At 61.2% G+C, this 23,380-nt stretch overlaps 3 protein-coding genes across 5 annotated transcripts in view; 2 read left to right on the top strand and 1 right to left on the bottom strand.

Annotated features, from left to right (window-relative positions):
- The window catches only part of SNX8 (sorting nexin 8), a 40,807-nt gene extending 23,712 nt beyond the window's left edge, over window positions 1-17,095 (top strand). The window contains exons 2-11 of the mRNA XM_027527260.1: window positions 2,931-3,121; window positions 6,047-6,164; window positions 7,139-7,260; window positions 8,394-8,474; window positions 9,281-9,441; window positions 10,051-10,183; window positions 12,036-12,104; window positions 12,863-13,012; window positions 13,241-13,390; window positions 14,939-17,095. Coding sequence (XP_027383061.1) covers window positions 2,931-3,121; window positions 6,047-6,164; window positions 7,139-7,260; window positions 8,394-8,474; window positions 9,281-9,441; window positions 10,051-10,183; window positions 12,036-12,104; window positions 12,863-13,012; window positions 13,241-13,390; window positions 14,939-15,049 — 1,286 coding nt within the window. The 3' untranslated portion in view covers window positions 15,050-17,095. The remainder of the gene's footprint in view (window positions 1-2,930; window positions 3,122-6,046; window positions 6,165-7,138; window positions 7,261-8,393; window positions 8,475-9,280; window positions 9,442-10,050; window positions 10,184-12,035; window positions 12,105-12,862; window positions 13,013-13,240; window positions 13,391-14,938) is intronic.
- Window positions 17,096-17,445: 350 nt separating this feature from the next.
- On the bottom strand, window positions 17,446-23,372 carry NUDT1 (nudix hydrolase 1). 3 transcript variants are annotated; one of them, XM_027527263.1, is made up of 4 exons: window positions 23,167-23,372; window positions 21,343-21,508; window positions 18,033-18,178; window positions 17,456-17,767 (listed from the first exon to the last, which is right to left on the bottom strand). In XM_027527263.1, the coding sequence occupies exons 2-4, from the start codon at window positions 21,492-21,494 to the stop codon at window positions 17,595-17,597; spliced, it is 471 nt and encodes a 156-aa protein (XP_027383064.1). In that variant the 5' UTR covers window positions 21,495-21,508; window positions 23,167-23,372; the 3' UTR covers window positions 17,456-17,594. The 3 variants fall into 3 exon arrangements, with proteins under 3 accessions (XP_027383062.1, XP_027383064.1, XP_027383063.1); XM_027527262.1 differs by lacking the exon at window positions 23,167-23,372 and adding an exon at window positions 22,866-23,021; XM_027527261.1 differs by lacking the exons at window positions 21,343-21,508; window positions 23,167-23,372 and adding an exon at window positions 18,501-20,968 and having other exon boundaries at window positions 17,446-17,767.
- MAD1L1 (mitotic arrest deficient 1 like 1) overlaps window positions 22,937-23,380 on the top strand; it is a 245,331-nt gene continuing 244,887 nt past the window's right edge. The window contains exon 1 of the mRNA XM_027527258.1: window positions 22,937-23,014. The gene's annotated coding sequence lies outside the window, so the exon portion shown is untranslated. The remainder of the gene's footprint in view (window positions 23,015-23,380) is intronic.

Genomic DNA, 23,380 nt, shown 5'->3' with positions numbered 1-23,380 from the left:
CTGCACCATTTACAGACCTAAAGCATGTCAGAGTCAGGCACGACTGAGGCGACTTGGCAGCAGCAGCAGCAGCATGCGTGAGGGGTTTCCACATGCTCACCAACAGTCAGTGTAATCTTTTTAAATTGGAGGTGACATGGGGCATCATCTTACTGTAATGGTTCATGATGCTGAGCCTCTTTTCATGCACTTCCTGGCCATTTGTACATCTTTGGAGAAATGTCTATGCAGACCCTTTGCCAGTTTTTAAATTGGGTTATTTGTGCTTTAACTATGGTGTAAAAGTTGTTGTTTTGCGTATTCCACATCCAAGGCCTTTATCAGATGTATTATTTGCAGCTATTTTCTCGGATAAAAAGATTCTTCCCATCACCTCTTCAGCTTTATATTTTATTGTTTTCCCGCACATTCTGTGCTCTAGTTGAAGACTTTGCTTTGTTTCAAGGTACTGGTTTTCCCTCCTGGAAACACAGTCAGTATCAGTAAAGAGTCACTCAGCATACGTTCCTTGAGCCCCTGTTGTGTTCCAGACCCCCCGACCCCCTTATGCCCAGATGGCCCTGAGGACAGACCGAGGGAATCCCCGGTCTCCTGGGTCTGCGTCCTGGCTGTGCCTTGGTTCCCAGGGCACTTTTGGGGTGATCGCGGCCTGACCCCATCCCCTGGAGGTTGGGTGTTCGTGGGTTGTGCCTGGCGGTGGCGGACACTCACAGCTGTTTGCTGTGTGGACGAGTTAATGAGCTCAGGGGCCCTGCCTTGTTCCTCACTGTGTTCCCTCGGGCTGGTGCTTACAAAATGCTTGTCGGCTCCTTGAGGATTCTTGTGGTCCCCAAGGAGACCTGTAAACACAGTTTTAAGGCCATCAGAGTGCTTTTCCTTGCAGAGGGGCTGGGCTCCTGAGATGACTTGGGAGAACGGGTGCCTTCTACAGCTGTGGTCTCCACGTGCTTCTAACCGTTCCGGCACTGGGGATTCATTGTTGGGGACAGCCCCCCATATACACACTTCATGTACACGCACTCACGTATACACAGTCATGTGTGCATGTGCACATACTTACTCATACATACACGTATACACACAAGCACACACACGCACACACTCCTGTGTTCATATGTGCACATACATGCAGGGACGCACACATAGCCACACATGCAGTGCACTTTTACTCACACACACACTTTACACACAAGTGTACACACTCCTATATTCACGTGTGTGTATCCATGCACTCATGCACACAGTCGTACATGCACGTGCACACATGTACGTGTATACTTATAAACGCACACCCCTTGTATTCACACGTGTACACACATGCACTCTTGCACACAGCCATACACATATGTGCACGTGTTCATGTATGTTCAAACACCTGTATACACACATACCCCCCTGCGTATGCACACACTCCTCGTATGCGTATGTGCACCACACGCACTCACGTACACCACTCATGCACATATACCCACTCGTGTACATACACACACTCAGACACCCACATGCACTGCGTGTATTGTGCACGCTCACACATGCATCTGTACACGAGTGTCTTGCTAAGTCGTGTGTGTGTGCTGTCTGTTACACGCATTATGCTGCCGCTGCTGTGTAGTCTCAGTCGTGTCTGGCTCTGCAATCCCATGGTCTGTAGCCCACCAGGCTCTGTCCACGGGATTCTCCAGGCAAGCATACTGGGCTGGGTATTCCTCCTCTAGGAGATCTTCCTGAGCCAGGGATCGAACCTGCGTCCCCTGCGTTGCAGGCAGATTGTTTACTCCTGAGCCACCAGGGAAGCCCCCATGTGCGTTACAGCGTAATACAAAGAGGAAGAGAGAAAACACACGTGAGTTGCCAACACTGCCTTCCTGTCCCAGGGGATTATTGCGGCCCTGGAATCGGCCCTTCGTGGAGCCCCCTGCCTTAGAGCACACGGTCTTGAGCCTTGGCGTGGAGTTCTGAGGCCCGTGGGGTTCCTGCGTACACATCAAGCCCTTGTTCTCTTTCTTAATGTTTAAGGTCAATTCAAGGCCGCTGTATTTTGAATCCTAAAATGCTGAATGATTTCACAGATGGAAATAAGCTATTCGTTAATTCTGTATGAGAATGTAAACCAGAGTCTTGCGCTGAACAAGCCAGTCCTATGAAGTGGTACAGCCACACTGCAGAAGATTGAGAAGACGGAGAAGCACAGTTTGCTCTGTTATTTACAGCAGTGTTTCTTGGAAAAAGACCTTCCCCCGAGGGAGACCTTAACCTTTACTCTTTTTTAACTGAAAAGAATGTTTTTCTCTAAAGTTCTAAACTCTTTGTACTAAAAACCAGACTGACCTTTTAACAGGGTTTCCTTGTTTGCTTGTTGGCAGCTTGTTAGACGTAAGGCCTCTGATTTGTCTTTGCCTGTCCTGTGAACGACACATGGGCGACTCCTCGTGTCTAAGGAAGGCGGAGTGTTAGGGCTCAGCGCTTCGGTTTGTATGAGCGGGAGCCCAACTCAACAGGCACCTGGCTCAAGCAGCCGTGCCGGTTTTTACACATCAGGGTGACTGGGCTGGCAAGAAGGCAGCGTGCACTGACTGTGGACGTGCCCGCTCATGGAGAAGTAGGCCTGTTTCTTTTCTTTTAACCCTTTACTTGACCCCGGAGGAAAGGAAAAATCTTTTTTGCGTGTAACTTGGAAGCATGCCTTTTCCTCTGCCCAGGTGGAAACTAGACCCGCCCTGTCCTGGATGTGGGGGTGTACGTGCTGAGTCACGGCCTGCAGCTTTATGAGGGGAGGACCGGCCCCGAGTGGACGCCCGGCCCGGACGAATGAGCCTGACCTGGGCCGGGACTGGGCTTGGCCGGGTGACGTGGCTGGAGTCCACGTGCTGAGCCAGCAGGTGGGGGTGGCGGGTGGCCTCCGGGCTGAGCTGCTCACCTTCTCTCTGTAGACTCGCCAGTGCCCCCGGTCAGCGAGCCCAGGGCCCCGGACGCCGGTCAGATGCAGGTGCCGCCGGGGAACCCGCTGCTGCTGTCGCTGACTCTGCAGGAGCTGCTGGCCAGGGATGCCGTGCAGGTGGAGCTCGTCCCCGAGAAGAAAGGCCTGTTCCTGAAGCACGTGGAGTATGAGGTGTCCAGCCAGGTACCTGCGGGCCTGGGGGAGGGAGCGGGGGGAAGTGCAGGGAGGACCCCCTGCGCGTGCCCCTGCGTCCTGCTCTGGCTTGCTGCTCCCCCGCCCCAGGCGCCCGCCCGCCCTCACCATCCCCGGGCCCTGGGATCCTGCCTCTCAGGACGCTTAGCTGTCTCTGGAGCCCAGATGAGCTGGCCCTGGGCAGTCCTGCGGTGCTGGGCAGTCCCTGGGGAGAAGACTGTGGACCCCGCGCCGCAGATCAAGTGCGCGGGCGGGACTGGAGTGAGGGGCTCATCCCTAGAGGGTGCTGCGTCCCCGTCAGTGGCGCCCCAAGGTCAGAGCGAGTCGGGTGCCAGGCACCTGGCCCCATGGCCGTGCGCGGGCTGCCCACTGGCGCAAGCAGCGTTGGTCTTTCATCTTTTGCCTGTCCTCAGTTCAGTTAGACGTGTTTTGATAGGAGCTTTTATTCTTTATCCTGGGGATTAAGTCATTGGTGAACTAAGAGCAGGTGTGTGTGTGTGTGTGTTTGTGTGTGTGTGTGTGGTGGGGGGAGCAGGGGAGATCTCGTAGGGTCAGAGTGGCCCCCTCAGCACTGAGAGCCAGCCGGGTTACAGACTCGGGTCGCAGCCCTGGAGGGCTCAGGCCGAGGGAGCGTCACGATCGTCGTCCAGGCAGAAAGGCACGTGTGAGTGTGGGAGCAAGTTCCCCGTGGCGGACGGCTGTTCCGTGGAAGTTAAGGATCGCAGCATTTTTGCCTCACTGTGTTTTGAAGCCACAACGAGGGGAGCCTGGAACTAAACTTTGCTCTGACACTGGTCAGCGCCGCTCGCTGCTGAGGGAGGCGGCTGAGGTCAGTGAGGGAAGGAGGCCCTCCCTTGTTTAGAGGGCAGCGTTGCTGGCGGGCACCACCGCCCCCTGGCATCTGCGGCTGCAGTGGGGGTGGAGGCCTCGGTGCCTCCCCTGGGGCCGCGTCAGCCGTGGGCCGGGCTCCTGCGTGTGTGACATGCCGCCCTACTAGGACAGCGGCCTTGTCTTCGGCCTTGTTAAACGACCCGTCCCTTAAGTCAGTCGATGGCCTCGTAGTGAGCGTTTTCAGCAGGAGGCCAGTCTGTCCCGGTTACCTCCTGAAATGTGGGCAAAGACATGAGCCTGCTAAGGTTGGGACCTCGGGGCAGGAGGGGGGGGGACTCGCCAGGCTGTGCCCGCTGCTTGCACACTTGCTGGAGTCAGAGTCAGTGCAGAGGCGGGACGGGGCCCAGCGGAGGCGGGCTCGCAGGCGCGTGGCTGTGCTGTGTATCTTACAGCCTATGGGCTGTCATTCTCGGTCAGTAAGTTGTGTCCAGCTCTTTGCGACCCCGTGGACTGTGGCACGCCAGGCTTCCTTGCCCTTCACTGCCTCCTGGAGGTCACTCAGACTCACGTCCATTGAGTCGGTGATGCCATGCAGCCATCTCATCCTCTGTTGCCCCCTTCTCCTCCCACCTTCAGTCTTTCCCAGCATCAAGGTCTTTTCTAGTCAGTTGGCTCTTCTCATCAGGTGAGCCAAGTATTGGAGCTTCAGCTTCAGCATCAGTTCTTCCGATGAATATTCAGGGTTGATTTCTTTTAGGATTGATGGATTTGATCTCCTTGCAGTTCAAGGGGACTCTCAAAGTCTTCTCCAGCAACACAGTTAAAAAAACATCAGTTCTTCAGCGTTCAGCCTTCATTGTGGTCCAGCTCTCACATCATACATGACTGCTGGAAGAACCGTAGCTTTGACTATACTGACTTTTGTTGGTAAAGTGATGTCTTTGCTTTTTAATATGCTGTCTACGTTGGTCATAGTTTTCCAAGGAGCAAGTGTCTTTAATTTCATGGCTGCAGTCACCATCTGCAGTGATTTTGGAGCCCAAGAAAATAAAATCCATCACCGCTTCACTTTTCCCCTTCTGTTAAGGGTTCCAAAAGTTAAATGTGTTTTTAGGTTCACAGCAGGACTGAGGGGGCAGGGAACAGATTGCCCGTGTTCCCCACCCCCAGTCAGCACCCCCGGCAGATGGAGCGTTGTTACAGCTGGTGAGCCTGCGTGGACGCGTCCTTGTCGCCGCGTCCCCGGGCCCCCCGAGAGTCACTCTCGCCGACGTGTGTCCTCAGGGTGTGGTCCGCTGCTGTTGCTTCTCTGCCCCGAAAGCCCCCCATGTCGTCCCTCCACGCTCCACCCGCCCCCCGCCCCGACCCCGGGCACCACTGGTCTCTCTCTGGCTCCACAGCTTTGTCTTCTCCCGAGCGTCCTCTTGTTGGCCTCACACAGCCTGTCACCGTCTCCGACTTCCTCCACTCTCGGTGATGGTAATCCGTGATTACAGGGACGTGTTGGGTGCCTGGGTCTCGTGTGAGCGCTTGCGTTTGGCCCCACAGGGTTACTCTGGTCGGGGTGCTTGTCCTGTGGGGCCGGCAGGATTTTCCCGGGCGGGCTCCTGGTGGACTCTGCTGGCGGTTTCGTCTGAGCCGCAAGCCCCCGTGTCTCGGTCTTGTACTCAGGGTTCGAGCTGCTTTCAGCAGTCGGTCTCCTTCAGGAGGCTGCTTGTGTCAGTGCTGCGGGAGAGCGCGTGCTGAAGCCAGGCCTTGAACACCGTCCTCACGTGACACCCACGTGTGGGAGATGCTGCCGTGGGCTTGAAAACTCCTGTAAAGAGGCTTGCATCTGACAGAAGATCCAGAGCAATAGGTTAATTAAGTGCACAGTTAGAGCTGTTCAGCGTTTAAAGGTTCTATCTCCGTCCATCAAGGACGTGTGGGATCCCCCCTTAGGAAAAGGCCTGATGAGAGAACGTAGGGAATTTTATCATGCTGTTTCCCTGTGTCCTGTTTAGTGGCGGGAAGAGCAGGTCAGGGGAAGTGGTGAAGGTGGAGGTGTCTGACGAAAACTCTGAGCTCTGCGCCCTCTTCCCGCAGCGCTTCAAGTCCTGCGTGTACCGCCGCTACAACGACTTCGTGGTCTTCCACGAGACGCTGCTGCACAAGTTCCCGTACCGCATGGTGCCTGCCCTGCCGCCCAAGAGGATGCTGGGAGGTAACTGCTGGGTGTGCGGGGGCCCGGGGGTCGCGGGGCGTGCGGGGACCTTGAAGGCTGGGCCCTGTGCCAAGCCTTTGTGACCGTGTGGGCTTCGCAGGGCCATCCTGACCCAGGTTTCCTCCAGTGATTTAGAATTTGAATCCTTTGTTCGGCCATGCCGCATGGCATGTGGGATCTTAGCTCTCTGACCAGGGATCGAACCGGTGCCCCTGAAGTGGAAACTCGGGGTCTTAACCACTGGATCGCCAGCGAGTTCCCCCAAGTGATACTTAAAATATGGTTTTCATGGAGGAGGAAATGGCAACCTACTCCAGTATTCTTGCCTGGAAAGTTGCATGGACAGAGGAGCCTGGTGGGCTACAGTTCATGGGGTCACAGAGAGTCAGACGTGACTGAGCATGCGTGCACACAGTATGTAATATATAATTTATACTGCTGTGTAAAGCAAAGATCTTTCTCAAAATATTATAACTTAAAAAAAAAGACATCGTTTCCATTTGTGGTCGGATTGAAACACCCTCAGTGCGTCATTGCACGCTTTCACTTTTTTCCCTCCCTCAAAGTGAAAACGCTCAACGCTAGTGGGGGAGTTTGTGCTTGTGAGAGAGCAGGAAGTGATGTGGACGGAAGAATCAGGTTGAATGAGTGTGAGTTTAGCAGAACCCGCTCTCTCATAGAAACAGCGGAAAGGGGTCGCAGTGGCGTCTGCAAGCCCTGAGGTGAGGGGTCAGACGCTGCTGGCTGAGGCCGCTGGGCTCTGGTTCTCCTCACAGCTAACCTGGCCCAAGTGTGTGCCTGGGGGCAGGGCGTGGGGTCGGGGGTGCCCGCCTTCTCCCACAGCCCGTGGTCTGTGGCCGGTGCCCCCGGCTGGAAGTGAGGCTGGGGGGCCGTCTATGTGGGAGGCGCTGGGCCCTGAGCGCCAGCCTAGGGGGCTGTGCCCGGGCCCACGGTCACCAGTGTCCTTCCGCCAGCCGACAGGGAGTTCATCGAGGCCCGGAGGCGGGCGCTGAAGCGCTTCATCAACTTGGTGGCCCGGCACCCGCCCTTCTCTGAGGACACGATCCTCAAGCTGTTCCTGTCCTTCAGCGGCCCCGTGAGTACCCCGGGGGACCTGGGGGGAACCTGGAGTGCCCTGGCTCTCGTTATTATGTGGTTTCATTTCGTTCTGTCTGCTTACTCCCCTGGTTTGGCCCCGATGCGTTCTGTTTCCACGGGACAGCCACGAGCAGGGCTGTCTCCCCGGGTCGCGTGGGAGGTGTCGGGTCGCGCCTGTGGGCGGGCCGGGGTGGAGCTGTGGCTTCTCGGCAGGCCCGGGAGGTTTGAAGCTGCTCCGCGGGAGGGGGCTCCGCGGCTGGGGGTTGGCCGGCGGGCCAGCGGCCTCCAGTGTGGATGTGTGCGCACTTAGGAAAGGCCAGGGTGGACTCTGTGCTGTCCGCAGAGCTTCGGCTGGACATGTGTCCCGGGTGGCGTGGGCTCTGCGAGCCCGTGACTCTGGGGAGGTGTCAGGGCGGCCGCGTCCCCCTCAAGCTGCCATTGGCCGATCCGGTCCAGCAGGAAGCCGGGCCACAGCCCCGCTCCCAGTGGAGGAGGCGCTGCCTTGGCGGCCCCGCGTGCCAGGCCCAAGTCCTTCTCTGGCACTGGGGGTTCCCTGTGGACCCTCTCCTCATGGGCATGGGTGGAGGGGGCCCCGGGGGGACTTCCTGCGCTGGAGTGGACGGCACGGCCGCAGGCCCAGAGCCGTGGAGGTGGATTCCCCACGCGCCTGACCTCCTGTCTTAGCACACACTCCCCAGAGGCCAGAGGGGCCACTGACCCTAGAGATCCTGCGGCCTCCCCTCTGGGGTGCTTGTCCGTCGGCCCCTTTTGTGGGACCCGTTCCAGACGTTCAGGGCATGCTTGCTGTGATCTCCTGCCCCTGAGTGGGGAGGGTGGGTCTTTTGAACCCTGGGGCTGGACCGGCTTCTGTGGAACAGGTATCTTGATTGCAGACGAGGAAAGTGCTGGGAGGTGGGAGCCATGTGGCTCAGGGGAGCCGGGGAGGTCAGGGGACCCCTCGCCCCTCCACAGACAGGGTGTCCCCCGGACCTCCTTGGCGCCGTGTGCCGCTTCGCTGAAGGAGAGCACTGGGGCAGACGCTGTGCTCTGTCTTCCAGTGACTCGGATGGTCTCCTGCCCACCTCTCTGCGGCCGGCTGAGGGTCAAGGGTTTCTCTCTCCCCACTTGCAGGACGTGCAGAACAAGTTGAAGGAATCTGCTCAGTGTCTGGGAGACGAGTTCATGAACTGCAGGCTGGCGGCTCGGGCCAAGGTACTCACCTGATTCTGATGCTCTTCCCCCAGCGCAGCAGCAGGGCTCACAGTTGGTTTTTCTCTGAGCGCCAGACTGTTCTGGGATGTGTCGCGTGTTTTCCTCACTTAACGCTTGTTCCAGTTGATCTGAAGCACAGCGGGTGCCAGGCCCATTTTACAGACGAGGAAATGGAGGCTGCTGCTGGCCAAGGTCCCGGTGTCTTGGCAGCTGAGCCTGTGTGTGACTCGGCCCCCTCTGGCCGCAGCGCCCGGCTGCGGGCACTCACGGCATGTCCCCAGGCATTCCGTGGCTCAGGTGGGCGTGCACTTGGTCGTCTGCTCTTTGGAAATAAGGCAACTGATGGCTGCACTGGTTTATTTTCAAGTTTAGTTCATCTGATCCTTTTCTCAAAAGGATGAAAGTAGCTATTTGGTAGCTTTTTCGGTGATTGTTTCTTAAGCTACTTTTGCAGACGTTATTCCCTGAACTCTTTGTTTTCCAAGTGCTGTGTAGTTAATGTTAGTTAGTGTTAATGGGTAGTTAATATTAAAGTGGGTGAGAAATCAGTCTTGGGGAACAAATGAGGAAACCCAGAGGCATGCCTGGTGCGTAGTCAGGAAGCGCACTCATGTCGGGCTTGAGGACTGTTCTGTGGACAGGAGGGGAGGTCCAGGTAGGTTCCTGGGCTGGCTGCTAGGTCACCTGGGTCTGGGGTCTAGGCTTGGTCGCCTGCTCGGTGGACGGAGCTGCTGCTTCTCCTGTCAGTCATCTCCTGGATGGCTGTCCCGTCTGGTGACGACCGTCCCTGCCTCCCGCCCCGTCAGGACTTCCTCCCGGCCGACATCCAGACCCAGTTCGCCATGAGCCGCGAGCTCATTCGAAACATCTACAACAGCTTTCACAAGCTCCGTGATCGGGCCGAGCGGATGGTGTCACGGGCCATCGACAACGCCGCAGACCTTCTCATATTCGGGAAGGAGCTGAGGCAGGTGACCCTGGTTGGCTCCGCGGGGTTGCTTTTGTGGGGAGGGGCCTTAGACTTAGGTGGCAGGCTTGGAGGAGCAAGCCCGTTTACTGTGATGACCCTCATTCTGACCCGTGCACCCCAAAGAAGGAAGGAAAGGGCTGCGGAGACAGGGCATCATACTCAGAAGAAAGGAAAAGGCTGGAGAGTGTGGGCAGAGTGTCGGGTCCTGAGCGTAGGCTCCCTCTCCTCTGCCCCACTCCGTTGTCCGGATCAGACCTGAGAAGAGGTTCGTCTGGTCTGGGAGAGGCCGCCGGGGGCTGGTCATGCTCCCACTGCCCTGGAGGAGTGGCCTGGCCTCCAGCCAGTGCTGCCCCCGTGCCTCTCCCCAGAACCCGTGAACCTCCAGCCTGGGTCTCACCTATGTGGTTCAGATCCCACTGGGCAGAGGTCCCACCTTTTTTACAGATGCCCTGGGCGCCTGCTCTTTGAGCAGTGGGGGTCTTGGTTAGGAGATGCGCAGGGCGCCCCGGTGGGGGCATGGTGTTGGGAAGTGGGGTGTCGGGTTGGCTGCTTGCCCGGCTTCCGGGCCTGTGTGTCTCTTCCCCTGAGGGTTTCCTCTTCCCTCAGTGCTCTAGGGTCTGACACGACCCCACTCCCCTCCTGGGCCTCGCTGAACAGTAGCACATGGGGGTCCCTCAAACAGGCGCTGAAAGGCCTGTCCGTGGAGTTCGCGCTGCTGGCTGACAAGGCCGCACAGCAGGTGAGTGGATGTGCCCCCCGAGGCGCCTGTCCCCAGGGACATCCTGTGCCGTGGTGCACGGGGTGTCTCCTCCTGAGGGGGACATCAGGGCTCTGAGTCCCGTGTGAGGGCACCGTGGCTGTCCGGGTGGCTCTGCACGTCCCCATCTGTTCCGGGTGGCTCCTGAGAGAGGTTCACGCCCTTGAGGGCTGCTGTTCTGGGGACACACTGGGTCCTGGCCCCGGAGAGCTGGCTTTGCCGAGACTGTGAGGGGCTGCCCTGACCTTGAAGCCGTAACCTTGCACTTGCCAGGGCGCCCAGAGTGCACAGGCAGCTCCTGTGTTGCTGTCCTGGCAGGTGGCATTCGGCCACTTGGTAACTCATCAGAGAACCGGGCTCCCAGCACCCCAGAGGCCCTACCCAGGTCTCACCCTGGACGCCAGTTAACTTCAGGAAGCGCTTCTGTCCTGCGGGCAGTGTTTCTTGCATAACAGAACTCCGCAGAGAATCGTGTCGCTGGGGATTCATTTGCAGTCAGAGGGAAAAGAGAGGTGCATCTGGGTGCTCTTAGGCTGTAAAACTGTTACATGAGTTTCGGGATGAGAGTGTGCTTCCTGGCTCTTGGGAAAATGGGCTTTAGGCCGCTGGTGGGTGGTTTAAATGCACTGAAACGCTGTCCGTGTGGAGGCCTTGCTGCCCGGCAGCAGCCCGAAGCTCCCTAGTAGTGAGTCAGCGACGGGCAGATCCGGGGCTTTTCCAGCTCCAGGTGGGCGCTCAGCAGCCCGCACGGCTCTGAGTGTTGGAGCCGGAATCTAACTGTGTTCCTGGTGTGGAAAGTCCTGGGTTTTCTTTCTCCGCGGTCGCCCTGCCCGTGGGTTCCCTTCAGAAGCTGAGTGCTGGGCGATGTCCGCGTCTCCTGGAGTTGGCGCTGGGCTGGCCCATCTCTGGGTGTGAGGGGGAACCGAGAACGTGGCGTCAGAGGGCTGGCTGGGTGTAGACGGGGCACGCTCCCGCAGCCTGCTCTGCGCCGGCCCGAGTCTCAGCAGGGACCTCACCCAGCACTGGTCCCCAGGTCTTTCTCTCCACGATAAGAAATGAGAGGGCTGGACCAGCTTCTACCCTCTACTGAGAGGTCAGTCAGTATGAACGAAGCTGGGGCCCAGGCCTTGGCCCACAGCCCCTCTTGGACAGGTTACCGGGGGGCACACGGAGCAGGTGGGAGCACTGACCCCGACGTTGCCGGGGTCTCTGATCCAGAAGTGGATGCGGCTTCTGCCCTGAGGGGCGGGGCGTGTGGCCTCCGGTGGGGCGAGGTTTGTAGTTTGCCTCTGAGGCTCTCGGATCCCTCTCACATGCCGTCACGTCTGCAGGCATCCTGAGCGCTCCTCAGTGCCTTCGGTGGTTTCTGTGTTGGGGTAAAATTAACGTAGCTTTAACCGAACCCAAGTGGACAGGTGGCCCGTCAGGACTGTCACCTTCTGGGCCAGGGTTCCATTTCCCGCTTGCTGTGCAAGTGGAGACCTTGGAGGGCTCGTTCTCGATTCCGTTTTCATATGTCCCGGTTTTATTCTCCCCAGACCAGCTGGGAGACCTGATAACTGTGTCCCAGCCAGACAGGTGAGACTCAAGGTGAGATTTCTTCCGCAGCGACAGCTTTTTTTAAAGGCACGTGTGCTGGTGGTTTAGGGTCTTGCAAAGCATCGGGACCAGAGCCGGGACTTGGCAGTGAATGCTGTGTGTAGGAGCCACCTCCGCCACACACCCGGGAGGAGCCTCCCTTCTCCCGTGCCCCTGCCGGTCAGGAGCGCGGGGTGCCCGTGTGGCCAAGCTGTGTGCTCGGGCAGTGTTGGCCCACCTGACCCGTGTTTTCCAGGGCAAACAGGAGGAGAACGACGTGGTGGAGAAGCTGAACCTCTTCCTGGACTTGTTGCAGTCCTACAAAGTGAGTCTCGCGGCTGCTTGCTCGGGCACAGAGCCTTGAAAACATGCTGTGACCTTTCAGGGGCGTGGCTGGGGGGGATGGGACAAGAGCCTGAGGCCAGGGCTGTGGAGGGTGGACGGGCCTCCTGCAGGCTCCCTGGAGGGTGTGGCCCCGGCAGGCTAACCCTATGTGTGTGAGTGTGACTGTCGTCTCCGTAAACACGCGAGGGTCTGCCGCAGCGCAGAGGGATGCCAGCTCTTTTAGCCGGTGGAGGTTGCAGGAAGTCAGATCTCAGCTCGGGGCTGGGGCGGCTTGCTGACCTTCGGTGGCAGGGTAACTCCCTGTGAAGCCTTGGTGCTGAGCTCAGGGAGCTGCCCCGGCCCTGGTGGGGAAGGTTCTAGAAGGGAATCCTGGGGTGGCCGCTGAGTGGCCTCTGCAGCTGCAGCCTGTGATTCTGCGGCTCCTGTGCCCACAAGGCCTCTGACTAGGTTATCCTGGGGCCCCGGGGAGATGCCGGGGCGTCTTCCTTCTGGAGCCTGTCTGGTCTTGCTGCTGGAGGCACGCCGGCTCTCTGGGGAAGGTCAGTTCACGGTGTGTGGTCCGGAGCTGGCCAGGCACTCACGTGTCCCCGCGGGGCCCTGGTGGTGCTGATTTGCACCGTGAGCCCCTCGCCGCTCCAGCCGTTCCTCCCGCAACCACCGAGCGTGCAGAGCGGGGTGCGGGTTGGCTGTCCAAGAGGAGAGGCCCCCGCTGGAGCCCTGCCCGCCCCCCGCCCCCAGGACCTGTGCGAGCGGCACGAGAAGGGCGTGCTGCACAAGCACCAGCGGGCGCTGCACAAGTACAGCCTGATGAAGCGGCAGATGGTGAGCGCCGCCGTGCAGAGCCGCGAGCCCGAGTCCATGGAGCAGCTGGAGTCCCGTATCGTGCAGGTGCGTCCCCAAGGCGTGGGGGTGGGCTGGCGGGGGCCGCTGCACCCTGCCGGCCGGGCCTGCCATCCTCCCCGCCGTCCCGTGGGGGCTCCGTGAGCTGCCGGACCCTGGCGCCCGTGCACCAGTGACAGGGGCGCTGTGACCCGGAGGCAGGGCTCGGGCCGGCCAGGATGGGGGCCCTCTCCCGGGCGTGCCGGGCCAGGCGCCAGGCGGCTCTCTGCTCTGCAGCAGGAGAACGTGATCCAGACCATGGAGCTCCGCAGTCACTTCTCGCTGTACTGCCTGCACCAGGAGACGCAGCTGGTGCACGTGTACCTGCCGCTCACCTCCCACATCCTCGGGGCCTTCGTCAACTCCCAGATCCAAGGGCACAAGGAGGTGGGTCCCCCACAGCCGCCCGTCCGGGCCGGTGGGCGCCCGCCTTCCTGAAGCGGCAGCCCAGCTGACCTTGACGAGTGACCTGGGCGGGCGGGCGGGCAGGGCACCGGGACTTGACACCGCTCTTGCCGGGCTCTCCGGTCTCCTGGTAGCCGGGGAGACCCGTGAGGCTGTCCTCGAAGTTGCAGGGACGGGGCGCAGGGCTGGGCACGCGGGGCGCAGGGGAAGGGGTCCCTGGCCTCAGGAGGAGCTCCAGGGAAGGTCAGAGGCGGAGGGCACAGAAGCTGGGATGAGAGCAGAGGTGGAGTGTCGCTCTGAGGGGTGGGATGGGCTCCGCCAGCTTCCTGTGGAGGGTCTGCTGGGCCGGGGTGGGGGGTTGGGGGGTGGGCGGCGCCGTGCCACGAGGGGACCCTGCAGCCTGAGGCAGCCTGGCTGCGCGGTCTGAAGCGGGTTCTTGGCTTTCTCAGCACCGCGGTGCTCACAGTGGTCGGAGGCCGAAGTCCCTTCCCACCCGTCCCGGTTGTCAGCTCTTGGCTCCAGACAGGCTCACAGCAGTGGTCCCCGTGTTCTGTGACCAGCGCGGAGCTTCCTTTGCCCGTTTCCCATAGTTCCCATAGAACTCCCTGGAGTTCGCTGAGGTGCCCAGGGCACCCTCAGGCACAGTTTGGGAACTGCATGTGCGGCTGAGGCAGCAGCAGGGCGCTTGGGCGGGGGCAGAGCTGCACGGTGGTTAGACCTCACAGGCGGGTCTGGGCGGCTGGGGGACCGCCGGGTGTCAGGCAGAAGGCGGGCATGTCGCCTGACGTGGCTCTGCGTTTCTCCTCCGGGGGTGACTCGGTCCCCCGTCTGCAAACTTGGGGACTGGACTCATGGCACGTGCCACGTGCCCTGAGAGCAGGGCAGCCCCTGAGCCGCTCTGCCGCAGTGCCCGTCTCAGAGCCCCCTCGCCCTGTTCTCGGCAGCCCCTGAGCCGCTCTCCCCAGTGCCCGTCTCAGAGCCCCCTCGCCCTGTTCTCGGCAGCCCCTGAGCCGCTCTCCCCAGTGCCCGTCTCAGAGCCCCCTCGCCCTGCTCTCGGCAGCCCCTGAGCCGCTCTCCCCAGTGCCCGTCTCAGAGACCCCTCGCCCTGCTCTCGGCAGCCCCTGAGCCGCTCTCCCCAGTGCCCGTCTCAGAGCCCCCTCGCTGCACGGCTCCCCTCCTGCCCACGCCCACGGCCCTACCCCTGCAGGCCACCGCAGGGCCTGGGAGCCACGGCGCGGCCGCCCGGCTCTTGCTCTGTTTCTGCGTTCCTTTGGTTTCAGCCTCACTGCAGAGCTGTTAGAGGCAGCGTCCCGGTGCTAAAGTTTCTTAGCGTGCCTGCGGGGCGTCCTGTACGCGTCTGTTCATGCGCAGGGGCGGAGGAAGCAGCCCCCGCGGCCCCTGTGGGGCACTGCAGGCAGGGCTGGGAAGCCCACTGCCCACCCTCCGGCCGCTCTGGGGCCTCGGACACGGGTGCCTGTGCTGCGTGTCCCCGGCCGCCCCCCCAGCTGGCCCGCCCCTCTCCTCCCGCAGATGAGCAAGGTGTGGAACGACCTGCAGCCCAAGCTGCGCTGCCTCTTCGTGGGACCGCACGGCGCCCCGGCCCCCCCGAGGCCCCCCCAGGACGGCCTGTCTGCTCACTAGTGCCCGGAGGGCTCAGAGACAGCTTGGCGCCCTCACTAAAGCCTCTTTCCGAACGGTGTGTCCCTGTTTGATTCCCTCGGTCGGTGCCTGCCCCCACCCCGAGGGCCAGCGTGTCGGGCTACAGCCCCCTGTGGAGGGGCTCAGAGGGGCCGGGGGGCCGAGTAGCTGCGGCTCCCCCCCCTCTCGGGGAGCGAGGCCGGGGCCACGCGGGCTGTGCATGGTGGCCCGCAGCCCTGCCCGTCCTGACCGTGCTGTGGCCGTCAGCCTGGTGCTGGGAGCACGTCAGTCCCTGGAGCGCTTTCCCCCACGTTCCCCGAGGAGCAGCCTGGTGGCCCTGGCGTGCGTGTGCCTGCCTCCGTGCTCGCATGTGTGTGCCCGCCGGGCTGGGGTGGGGGAGACAGAGGAACTGCGGTGTCTGGAGGCTCGGGAGCTGGTGCCTCCGCCGTGGGTCTGTCCAGGTTCAGACGGCCGCCGTCCCTTCTTGGGCGGGCCGAAGCTGGCCGTGCAGTAGGGCGCGGGCGTGTCTGCTGATTTCTCGTCTTCAGAGCAACGGGCTCCCCTTCCAGCCTCCCTCTAGCTCTCTCAGGCCGGGTGTCTGAGCCCAGCAGGGTGTTTCTGCTCTGGACCCGCCTGCCCCCCACCCCTCACGGCTCTCTGCTCGGAGGGCGCTCGGAGCAGGGTGACTGCAGGGCAGGGCTCCTGAGGGTCTCCCAGGAATGTGTGCCTGGTTTGGGGCTGCCCTCCGTCTGAGGTCTGCACGCAGGGCCAGGCAGGCATCCCTGACAAGCTGACGCACGTCTGGTTCAGGATGCCGCGTGTCCTGCCTTGGCCTGGGCCCGCCACACGTGGGTCCTGCCGGTGCCCCCAGAGCAGCCTCGGGGGTGCGGGGAGGCGACTGCGCCCTGGTCTGAGCCCCCCACAGTGGACGCGTGTGCCTTCCTGAGCTGGACTGGCCAGTCCCCAGCAGACGAGGAGGGGCCGTCCGTGCCATTTGTTCCTCTGTGGCTGTCGTCTGCGTTTTGATCATCATGGAAATGGGTGCCCACCACCCTGAGAGGCTCTGTGCTGCCCTGCAGGCCGGTCCCCGGGCGCCGTGTCCACTGGAGCAGCAGAGCATGACCGCAGGCGTCTGCCGTCCCTGCCCCGAGGTGGAGGCCCTGCCCCAGGGCCCATGGTGCAAGCTAAGGGCCCCGAGGTCCTGGGCCAGCGGCACAGTTCGGGGGGGTGTCTCCCCACACAGGGCACCGGGGCGAGTTCTGGCAGCAGTCTTGAGATGCTGTTCCGGGTGACCCCTGCTGGAGGACTGGCTCCCACGTGGACACTGGGAGCACACACTTCTTCAGGGGCTGCGGGGGTGGGGTCGGGGGCATTTTTAGCCTGTGTCGTCCTCACCCCAGGAGAGGCAGTGTCGGAAGGCTGGGGGTCGAGGGGGGCAGGCTGTGTCCCCCTGCTGGCAGCTGGTCACGGAGGCGGCTTTTCCCCGGACCCTCCGCCCCCAGCCCTGGGCTGCTGCTGGGTGCGGGCTTTCTGGTCAGTGTTTGCTGCAGGCGAGGCTGCTCCCAGGTCAGGGTCCCCAACGCCCTTTGCGTCCTTCCGCCCTCTGCGTCCTTCCTGCTGTCCCAGCTTTCCTTGCCCCTGGGGAGAGCCTGGCCACGACCCATTAAAGGACACCGGTTCCGTGGCCCCGGTGGGAGCTCCACGGCCCTCCCCGGCCACCGCGGGCTGTGCCTTCAGGCCACGCCCCTGCAGCCTGTGTCGGGCGGACTCAGTGTGACTCAGCCACGGCCTAGTTGCTGGGCGAAGCCGCGGAGGGGGGACGAGGCCGTGGACGGGCCTCGGCCGCTGGGGCTCAGGGTGGCCCTGCGTCTGAGGCCTTCTCTCTTGCTTTGTGCGAGTTGGTTTATGTATGAAGCACTTTATGAGGCTGCAGGAATCAATGACCGCCACATCCAATTAACTGGAATTGTTTACAGAGGAGCTACATTCCGAGATTTTTATCAGTGAACTTACATGAACAACTATCATTAAACTTATTTATAAAAGCTATGTCAGGCTGTGAGTGTGTGTGTGACAGGGGGATGACCCTCCCGTGCCCCCCAGGGGTCTGAAGCCAGGACGGGAGCAGCCTCTCTTGGGGGCGGGAGGGCAGCCAGCTGATGGCAGATGAGACAGGGTGCGAGCCCCGGCACTGACCGCCCCTGTCTCCCCTTACCTGGGGGTGGGGGCGGGACGAGACGGCCCCTGGCGCACGTTGGGACCCCGCACACACCCACGCCACCTTCCGCGTCAGCCGGCCCCTCGCCTCTGGGCCCGTGTCTCTGCCCGTCCCTGTCTGGCAATGCAGGTCACAGCCTGGACGTCTGGCGGCTTCCCGAGGACACACTGGGCAGCTCACGGTGACGCCTGGCGGGAGTTGCCGAAAAAGCTTTATTTGCTTTTCCATCCAGTTGTGCTCCAGACAGACGAGGCCCCAGGGGCAGGGGGCCTGAGGCCAGGGTGCAGCCGGGCCGGGGTCTCGGGGTCTGAGGGGCGAGCTGGCTCTGCCCTAGACGGCGTCCACCTCGTGGAGCGTGTAGTCCAGGATGGTGTCCTGCCCCTGGAACCTGAAGTAGCCGCGGAACTTCTTCCTCTGAAGCAGTAGTGGGAACCAGTAACTGTCGTCTGGCCACATGTCCCCGAAGGGGATCTGGTCCAGTCGAAACCACTGCGGGCGCATCTCTGCAGGGGACGAAAAGGCAGAGTCACCGACGCCAGCCCGGATCTCAGCCTGACTTTCTGCGAGGGATTCACCGAGTTACTGTGTGCGAGGAGCTTGGCATCCTTTGTTATTTCATCCAGACGACTGGACTCCTTATTTTGCAGGAGAGGAGGGAGGCTCAGGCCCTGGTGTGTTTCTGCGCCTGCGCTTGGGGAGGGGCGGGGCGGGGCCAGGGGCCACCCAAGCCGGCGTTCACTGCCTGCCTCTCCCGGCCTGGACACTCACCGTCACTCTCCACGGGCGTGCCCTGGACCCTGTCTGTGCAGAAGACGTGCACGTCCATCAGCTCGGGGTCACCCACGAACTCAAACGTGATCTGGCCCACCTTGTGCAGCGCGTCCACGGTCAGACCGCTCTCTTCCTGCAGCTCCCTGCGGACAGACAGGCAGACAGGAAGCGACAGTTAAATCAAGGCGCCCATGTCCACGCGGAACCAGAGAATGGAGCTGGGCGGACAGAGGAGTGGAGAGTGCATGTGTGTAGCCAAGGGGGCAGGTTTGGGGCTGCTGTTTCGGGGCGCCCAGACGCGCCCCCTACCCCCAGCTGAGCATCTGGGCACGCCGAGTGGCAGCCCTGGCCTGGCCCTACGTGGCTACTTGGTGGTCCCACGGGGCGGGGGGCCCGCACTAGGGCCAGGAGCCCCCACCCACCCGCTTGGCTCCCTGCACTGCCGGGCCCTGAGCCGAAGCCTACCTGCCCAAAAGGTCCTGCTCTGGCCTGCCCTGCTCAGAGCTCCGCATCAGGCCGCAGGCTCCTCTCGCCTCCTTCCCAGAGGAGGGGAGACACCCCTGCCCTCCCGCAGAGACCAGCCAGCTCTTGAGCCTCCTCTGAACTTGATCGTGGGGGATGGGCTTCGGGTCGTCCTCCTCAGGACCCCTTTCTCTCCCCACCCCCGACCTGTGTTGGGAGGAAGAGCCAGGGGGCATCGCCATGTCTGAGCTCACAAGCCAGCTGACTGACAAGGAAGCGAGGGTGCCCCCTAAACGTGAGTGCCTGTTTCACACTTCCCCAGGCCACGTAGGCAGTTTAGCAAACACACAAGGCCTGGTCACCCAGCAAGAACCCGTGACCACTGGAGTCTTCCCTTCGGGTCTTTCCCCTTCGTGCACCGCTTTGAAAACTGCAAACACGGCACCGAACCCGGGACCTGTGGTGCTCACGACGCTGCGGAGCAACGTCCTACACCTGGAGGGATCCAACCAGCTTCTCTGCTGCTGTGTACCGGACGAGCACCCTCAGGCACGCCCCCTGCCGCCAGCCCTCCCCCAGCCTGCTGCTCGCCATCTGGGACAGCGCTTTCTGGAGGGTCTGCTGTGGGCTCTGGGGGCCCCATAAGCCCTGCAGCCGTGAAGCTCAGCGCCTGTGTCTCCTGTTAGCGACTCTCACTTCCCCACTGCTCTGAATTTATTTCTGTGGCTGTAAAACCGTTCTAATTATGTGTGACCTTTTAGAGCTGTAGGTTAAAAGAAGGTCTGTTTAAGCTCTGATCTCGGAGTTCTGTTAGGAACACAGTGCATAATTCCTGTGCCCACGACTAGGAGTCAGGGAAACCACTGTGTCCATCAAACGCGCGTTGGGTTAAACGGTTGCCTTTCTGAGCCTGGACTCTGCCCTAACCTCCCCGTGAAGCCGGGAGAACTGGGTCCACCTGCTGCCGTTCAGTGTGGCCGAGTGACATCCTGAAAGCTGGAATGTATTCACTGCGATGACCAATCAGAATTAGACACGACCTAAAAAAATCAGTGTTTTTGCTAGTGGGGGTGCAAATGGCTCCCCAGTTAGACATAAGAAACAATCAGCGGGGCCTCCCCACCTCTGGCAGCAGGCTGGCGGAGCTCGTTTTTAAAAACGTCGCCGACTGATTCACTGTTTTGACTCATTTGGGTTCATCTTCCCCGAGTCCGCGGCGGGCTATGAAGTATCAGTCATCTCCCTGGCGTCAGAGCCAAGGCTCCGTTTCAGGGTGGATAATCAGGCAGCCGAGATGACACTGTTCCAGTTCTGCTAGCGTGTCTGCTCACATCTCTGGGATGCTCCCCAGACGGCAGGTGGGGAACAGGATGAGTGACGCATTAAACCCCGGTGGGAGCGGGGCGGTGGGGCGCGACCCTGCGGTCCAGCCTGCTGCTCCTCCTCCGGCCCGGCCTGCCGGAGGTCTCTGAACACCACACTGTACTACTCAACAGCTCTGGGAACACTGGCCAGGACGGCAGGCCTGCTCCACACCCAGAGCCCGAACCTGGCTGTGAGGGGCCGCCGGTCCCCAAGTGCCAGCAACCCTCCCCCCAGGAGGAGAATTCACCTTGCTTGGGGCTAAGGCGGCCCCCCAAGTGTGTCCTGCACACAAGAAGCCAGAGCCAGCCCCACACCCACCTGAGTCTGCAGGTGAGTGAGGAGCACACGTTAACCCTGAAGTGGTGCCCACCCGGGACCCCAAGGGGCAGGGCACCAGACACCGAGGCTGCCGAGACCTGCTTGTTAGAGCAGGGCAGCCAGGGGATGGGGTCTGAGCAGCAGCTACACGCGTGTGCAAGGAAAGAAGCCAGAGCTGCCCCGGGGGCGGGGGGCTGACAGCAGAGTCGGGTGCACCGCGGTGCGGCCTTGTGGGGCCAGTCTCAGCCTGTGCCTCGGGCGTGGGAGCGTGCCACCCGTCCTGCCTCCCACCTGCAGGGGCTCCGCAGTCCTTTGTCAGGGGTGTCCTGACGCAGGGGGCAGGATGGAAAGGAGGGGTTGGGCCAGACCGTGTGGGCTCGGTGGATGACACAGGGTGTTGAGTCTATCCCCGCGAGCCCGAGGGGCAAGAAGGCAGAGGCTAAAGTCCGGAGGGCTGTGTGGTCTCGGGCACTGCTGTGTCTGGGCTTCAGTTCTTTCCCACATGAGTGTACTTGGTGTCGAGGAAGAGACTGAGTGAAAGGCCCCAGATACGCTTGTCATCAGCTCTCCTGAACCAATGAAGAAGCCGAGTGACTGGCCAGCCCCTTGGCTAGAAAGAGGAAACTGACTTTTCCACGCAAACCACCACCGCACAGCAGCAAGCCAAGGTGTGCCCAGCCCGGACCACGTGCCAGGCCCTGTTCAGTCCTTACGTCTATTTTCTCACTAAATCCTCACAACAATCCTAAGAGGTAGTTGTGATGGTGGTTTAGTTGCTAAGTTGTTATGACTCTCATGACCCCATGAACTTTAGCCCACCAGGCTCTTCTGTCCATGGGATTCTCCAGGCAAGAATACTGGAGTGGGTTGCCATTTCCTTCTCCAGGGAATCTTCCCAACCCAGGGATGGAATTCAGGTCTCCTGTATCGTAGGCGGTCTCCTGCATTGTAGGCAGATTCTTTGCTGACTGAGCTACCAGAGAAGCCAAGAGGTAGCAGATACTGCTATTATCCCCACTGTGCAGATGAAGAAACCGAGGCACAAGGACTCAGCCTGTGCTGCAGGTCACGTGGCTCTGGGTGGGCAGGGGTTAGCTCTACAACCTGAATCCTTGTCCCCTGTGGAAGCTGGCTCTGCGGTCTGGCCAGCCCCTCCCCTCACCTCTTGGCCCCGTCCTCGATGGTCTCTCCTTCATGAACTTTGCCCCCGAAGCCGTTCCACCGGCCGGCCCCGAAGCCGCGTTTCTTCATGCCCAGGAGGACTCGCTGCGGCTGCAGCACCAGGACCAAGGTATAGAGCCTTGAGGCACACATGGTGCCCTTGGGTTCTGTGAAGAAGGCAAGGGGCTGGGTCAGCTCGATTTGGGTGTGGGGGGGTGTGTGGACAGAAGCATGAGCGTTTTGGTGGCCAGAGGCTGGGTGGACTGGAAACGTGTGCTGGAGAGCAGGTAGAGGCAGTGTTCCAGCTCTGCCCGATGTGGCCGATTTTCTGGGGCAGATGGAGACCTGGCCCCCTGACCCAGCAGCAGCAGCTCCGGACCCTTTGCTTGCTGGGCTGTTGCAGGTCAGGCAATGGCCAGGTCATCCCTGCCCCTCTCCTTAGCACAGGGCTGTTCTTGCTCCTGCGTCCACCTCTGAGCCCACCTGGCATGAGATGAACCATGCTTTTTACCCAGCGGTTCTTGCATCTGTGTTTTGCTCTTGGCCTTTTCATTATGGGGCCTTCTGGCTATTGGGTTCTGGTTTCTGCCTCTCTGCAGTACCAGACCCCCAGATTCCCAGGAAGTGTATGACTCTGACACTGGAGGGCCCCCAGTGAGGCCTGGCCGGCCTCCCCTGCTATGACAGGTGTTCACACTCTGCTCACAACCATTGCTGCTCCGGGACCTGGTGCTCGGCCTGGAACACCAGTCCTGCCTGAATGTGTGTGTGAAAGACCCTGCAGGGGACGTCTGGTCACTGCTGGAGACGTGCTGGAGGTCCAGGACCATGCTCCCTGTCCATCCATCCTCATCCTGGTCTGGGGCCCACACTGGACGAGATGCAGGATTTGGGACCAGGGATGCTCCAGGGAAGTCACGGTGTCCAAGAACAGGGACCGAGGCCTGGGTCCCGGTGCTGGTGGCAGCTCATGCATAAACGGGTCTCTGGGTCCAGCCTCTCTTTAACATGCGGACTTTGTGATGTTGCTGACCTTTTAAGGCGCAAAGCCCTGACTTCCTAAATTAATTAGGAATCTCTGCTGTCAGTTATTAGGCACCGATCATATACTTTCCAAAACGTATCCCACTTAACAGACCCAACAACCCTGTGAGCTGAGACTTGGCTTCTCTGTTTTCGGCCAAGAAAACTGAAGCTCAGAAAAGCTAAAGAAAACCAAACACCAGAGCCAGTGCCGAACCCTGGGTCTACCTGCTGTTGAAGTACAGTTGGCCACAGCTCTTGGCACTACGGTCGGGCGGGTCCCCAGAGATGCCACGTGACGTCAGGGGCCAGGCGGCCCGCTTTCTCAGCAGGGTGGCCTCTGAACGGGATCACCGGTCCACTGAGGCCCGTGACTAGGGTTTAGACAACACGCCGTCGAGTGCCAGGCTCGGGCTCCCGTATCTGGCCGTCCGTGAAGGGCCGCCAGCTGCCCTTCGGCGGGCCCCAGGCCCATCTGCGGCGGCCGCATCCCCTGCTCACCTGTGCTCTCGCTCCCGGACTCACCGAGGCCCGGGCACTGCGCGCGCCTTTCGAACCCACGCGCCGCTTCCGGGGGCGTGGCCTCTGGCCGGAAGTGAGGCCGGTACTTCCGGTGGCGACTGCCGGAGCGGGTCCGCGTCGATGGCGGGGTGAGTGGTGAGGCGGCTGGGGTGGGAGGTCGGAGGGCGCGGCGGCTGGCGCTCAGTGGGAATTAATGGAGCACCTACTGCATGTGTGCGGGAGGCGGAGTGGCCAGACGGCGGCCCCGTTTTTCGGGTCCGGAAGGGGGCTCAGAGCTTACCTCGTCCTGGCCCGGAACGGGGTCGGAGCAGCCCCGGCGAGGTGACTGGAGCGGACCGTCCGTGCTCGGACCGGCCGAGGCTCCGGAGGAGCGGCGGCGGGCGGGCGGCTGGACAGCCCTTTAGGGGCAGGAGGGGCGCTGCTGGTGGAGGCGTGTCGGCTGCAGAGCACCGCTGGCCTGAAGCCGCTGTCAGGACACGAGCGCCCCGTGTGGC

The sequence above is a fragment of the Bos indicus x Bos taurus genome, chromosome 25 (assembly GCF_003369695.1).
Source record: "Bos indicus x Bos taurus breed Angus x Brahman F1 hybrid chromosome 25, Bos_hybrid_MaternalHap_v2.0, whole genome shotgun sequence".
NCBI classification, from domain to species: Eukaryota; Metazoa; Chordata; class Mammalia; order Artiodactyla; family Bovidae; genus Bos; species Bos indicus x Bos taurus.
Note: the sequence above shows the minus strand (reverse complement) of the source record. Positions and strands in the feature narration are given on the sequence as shown.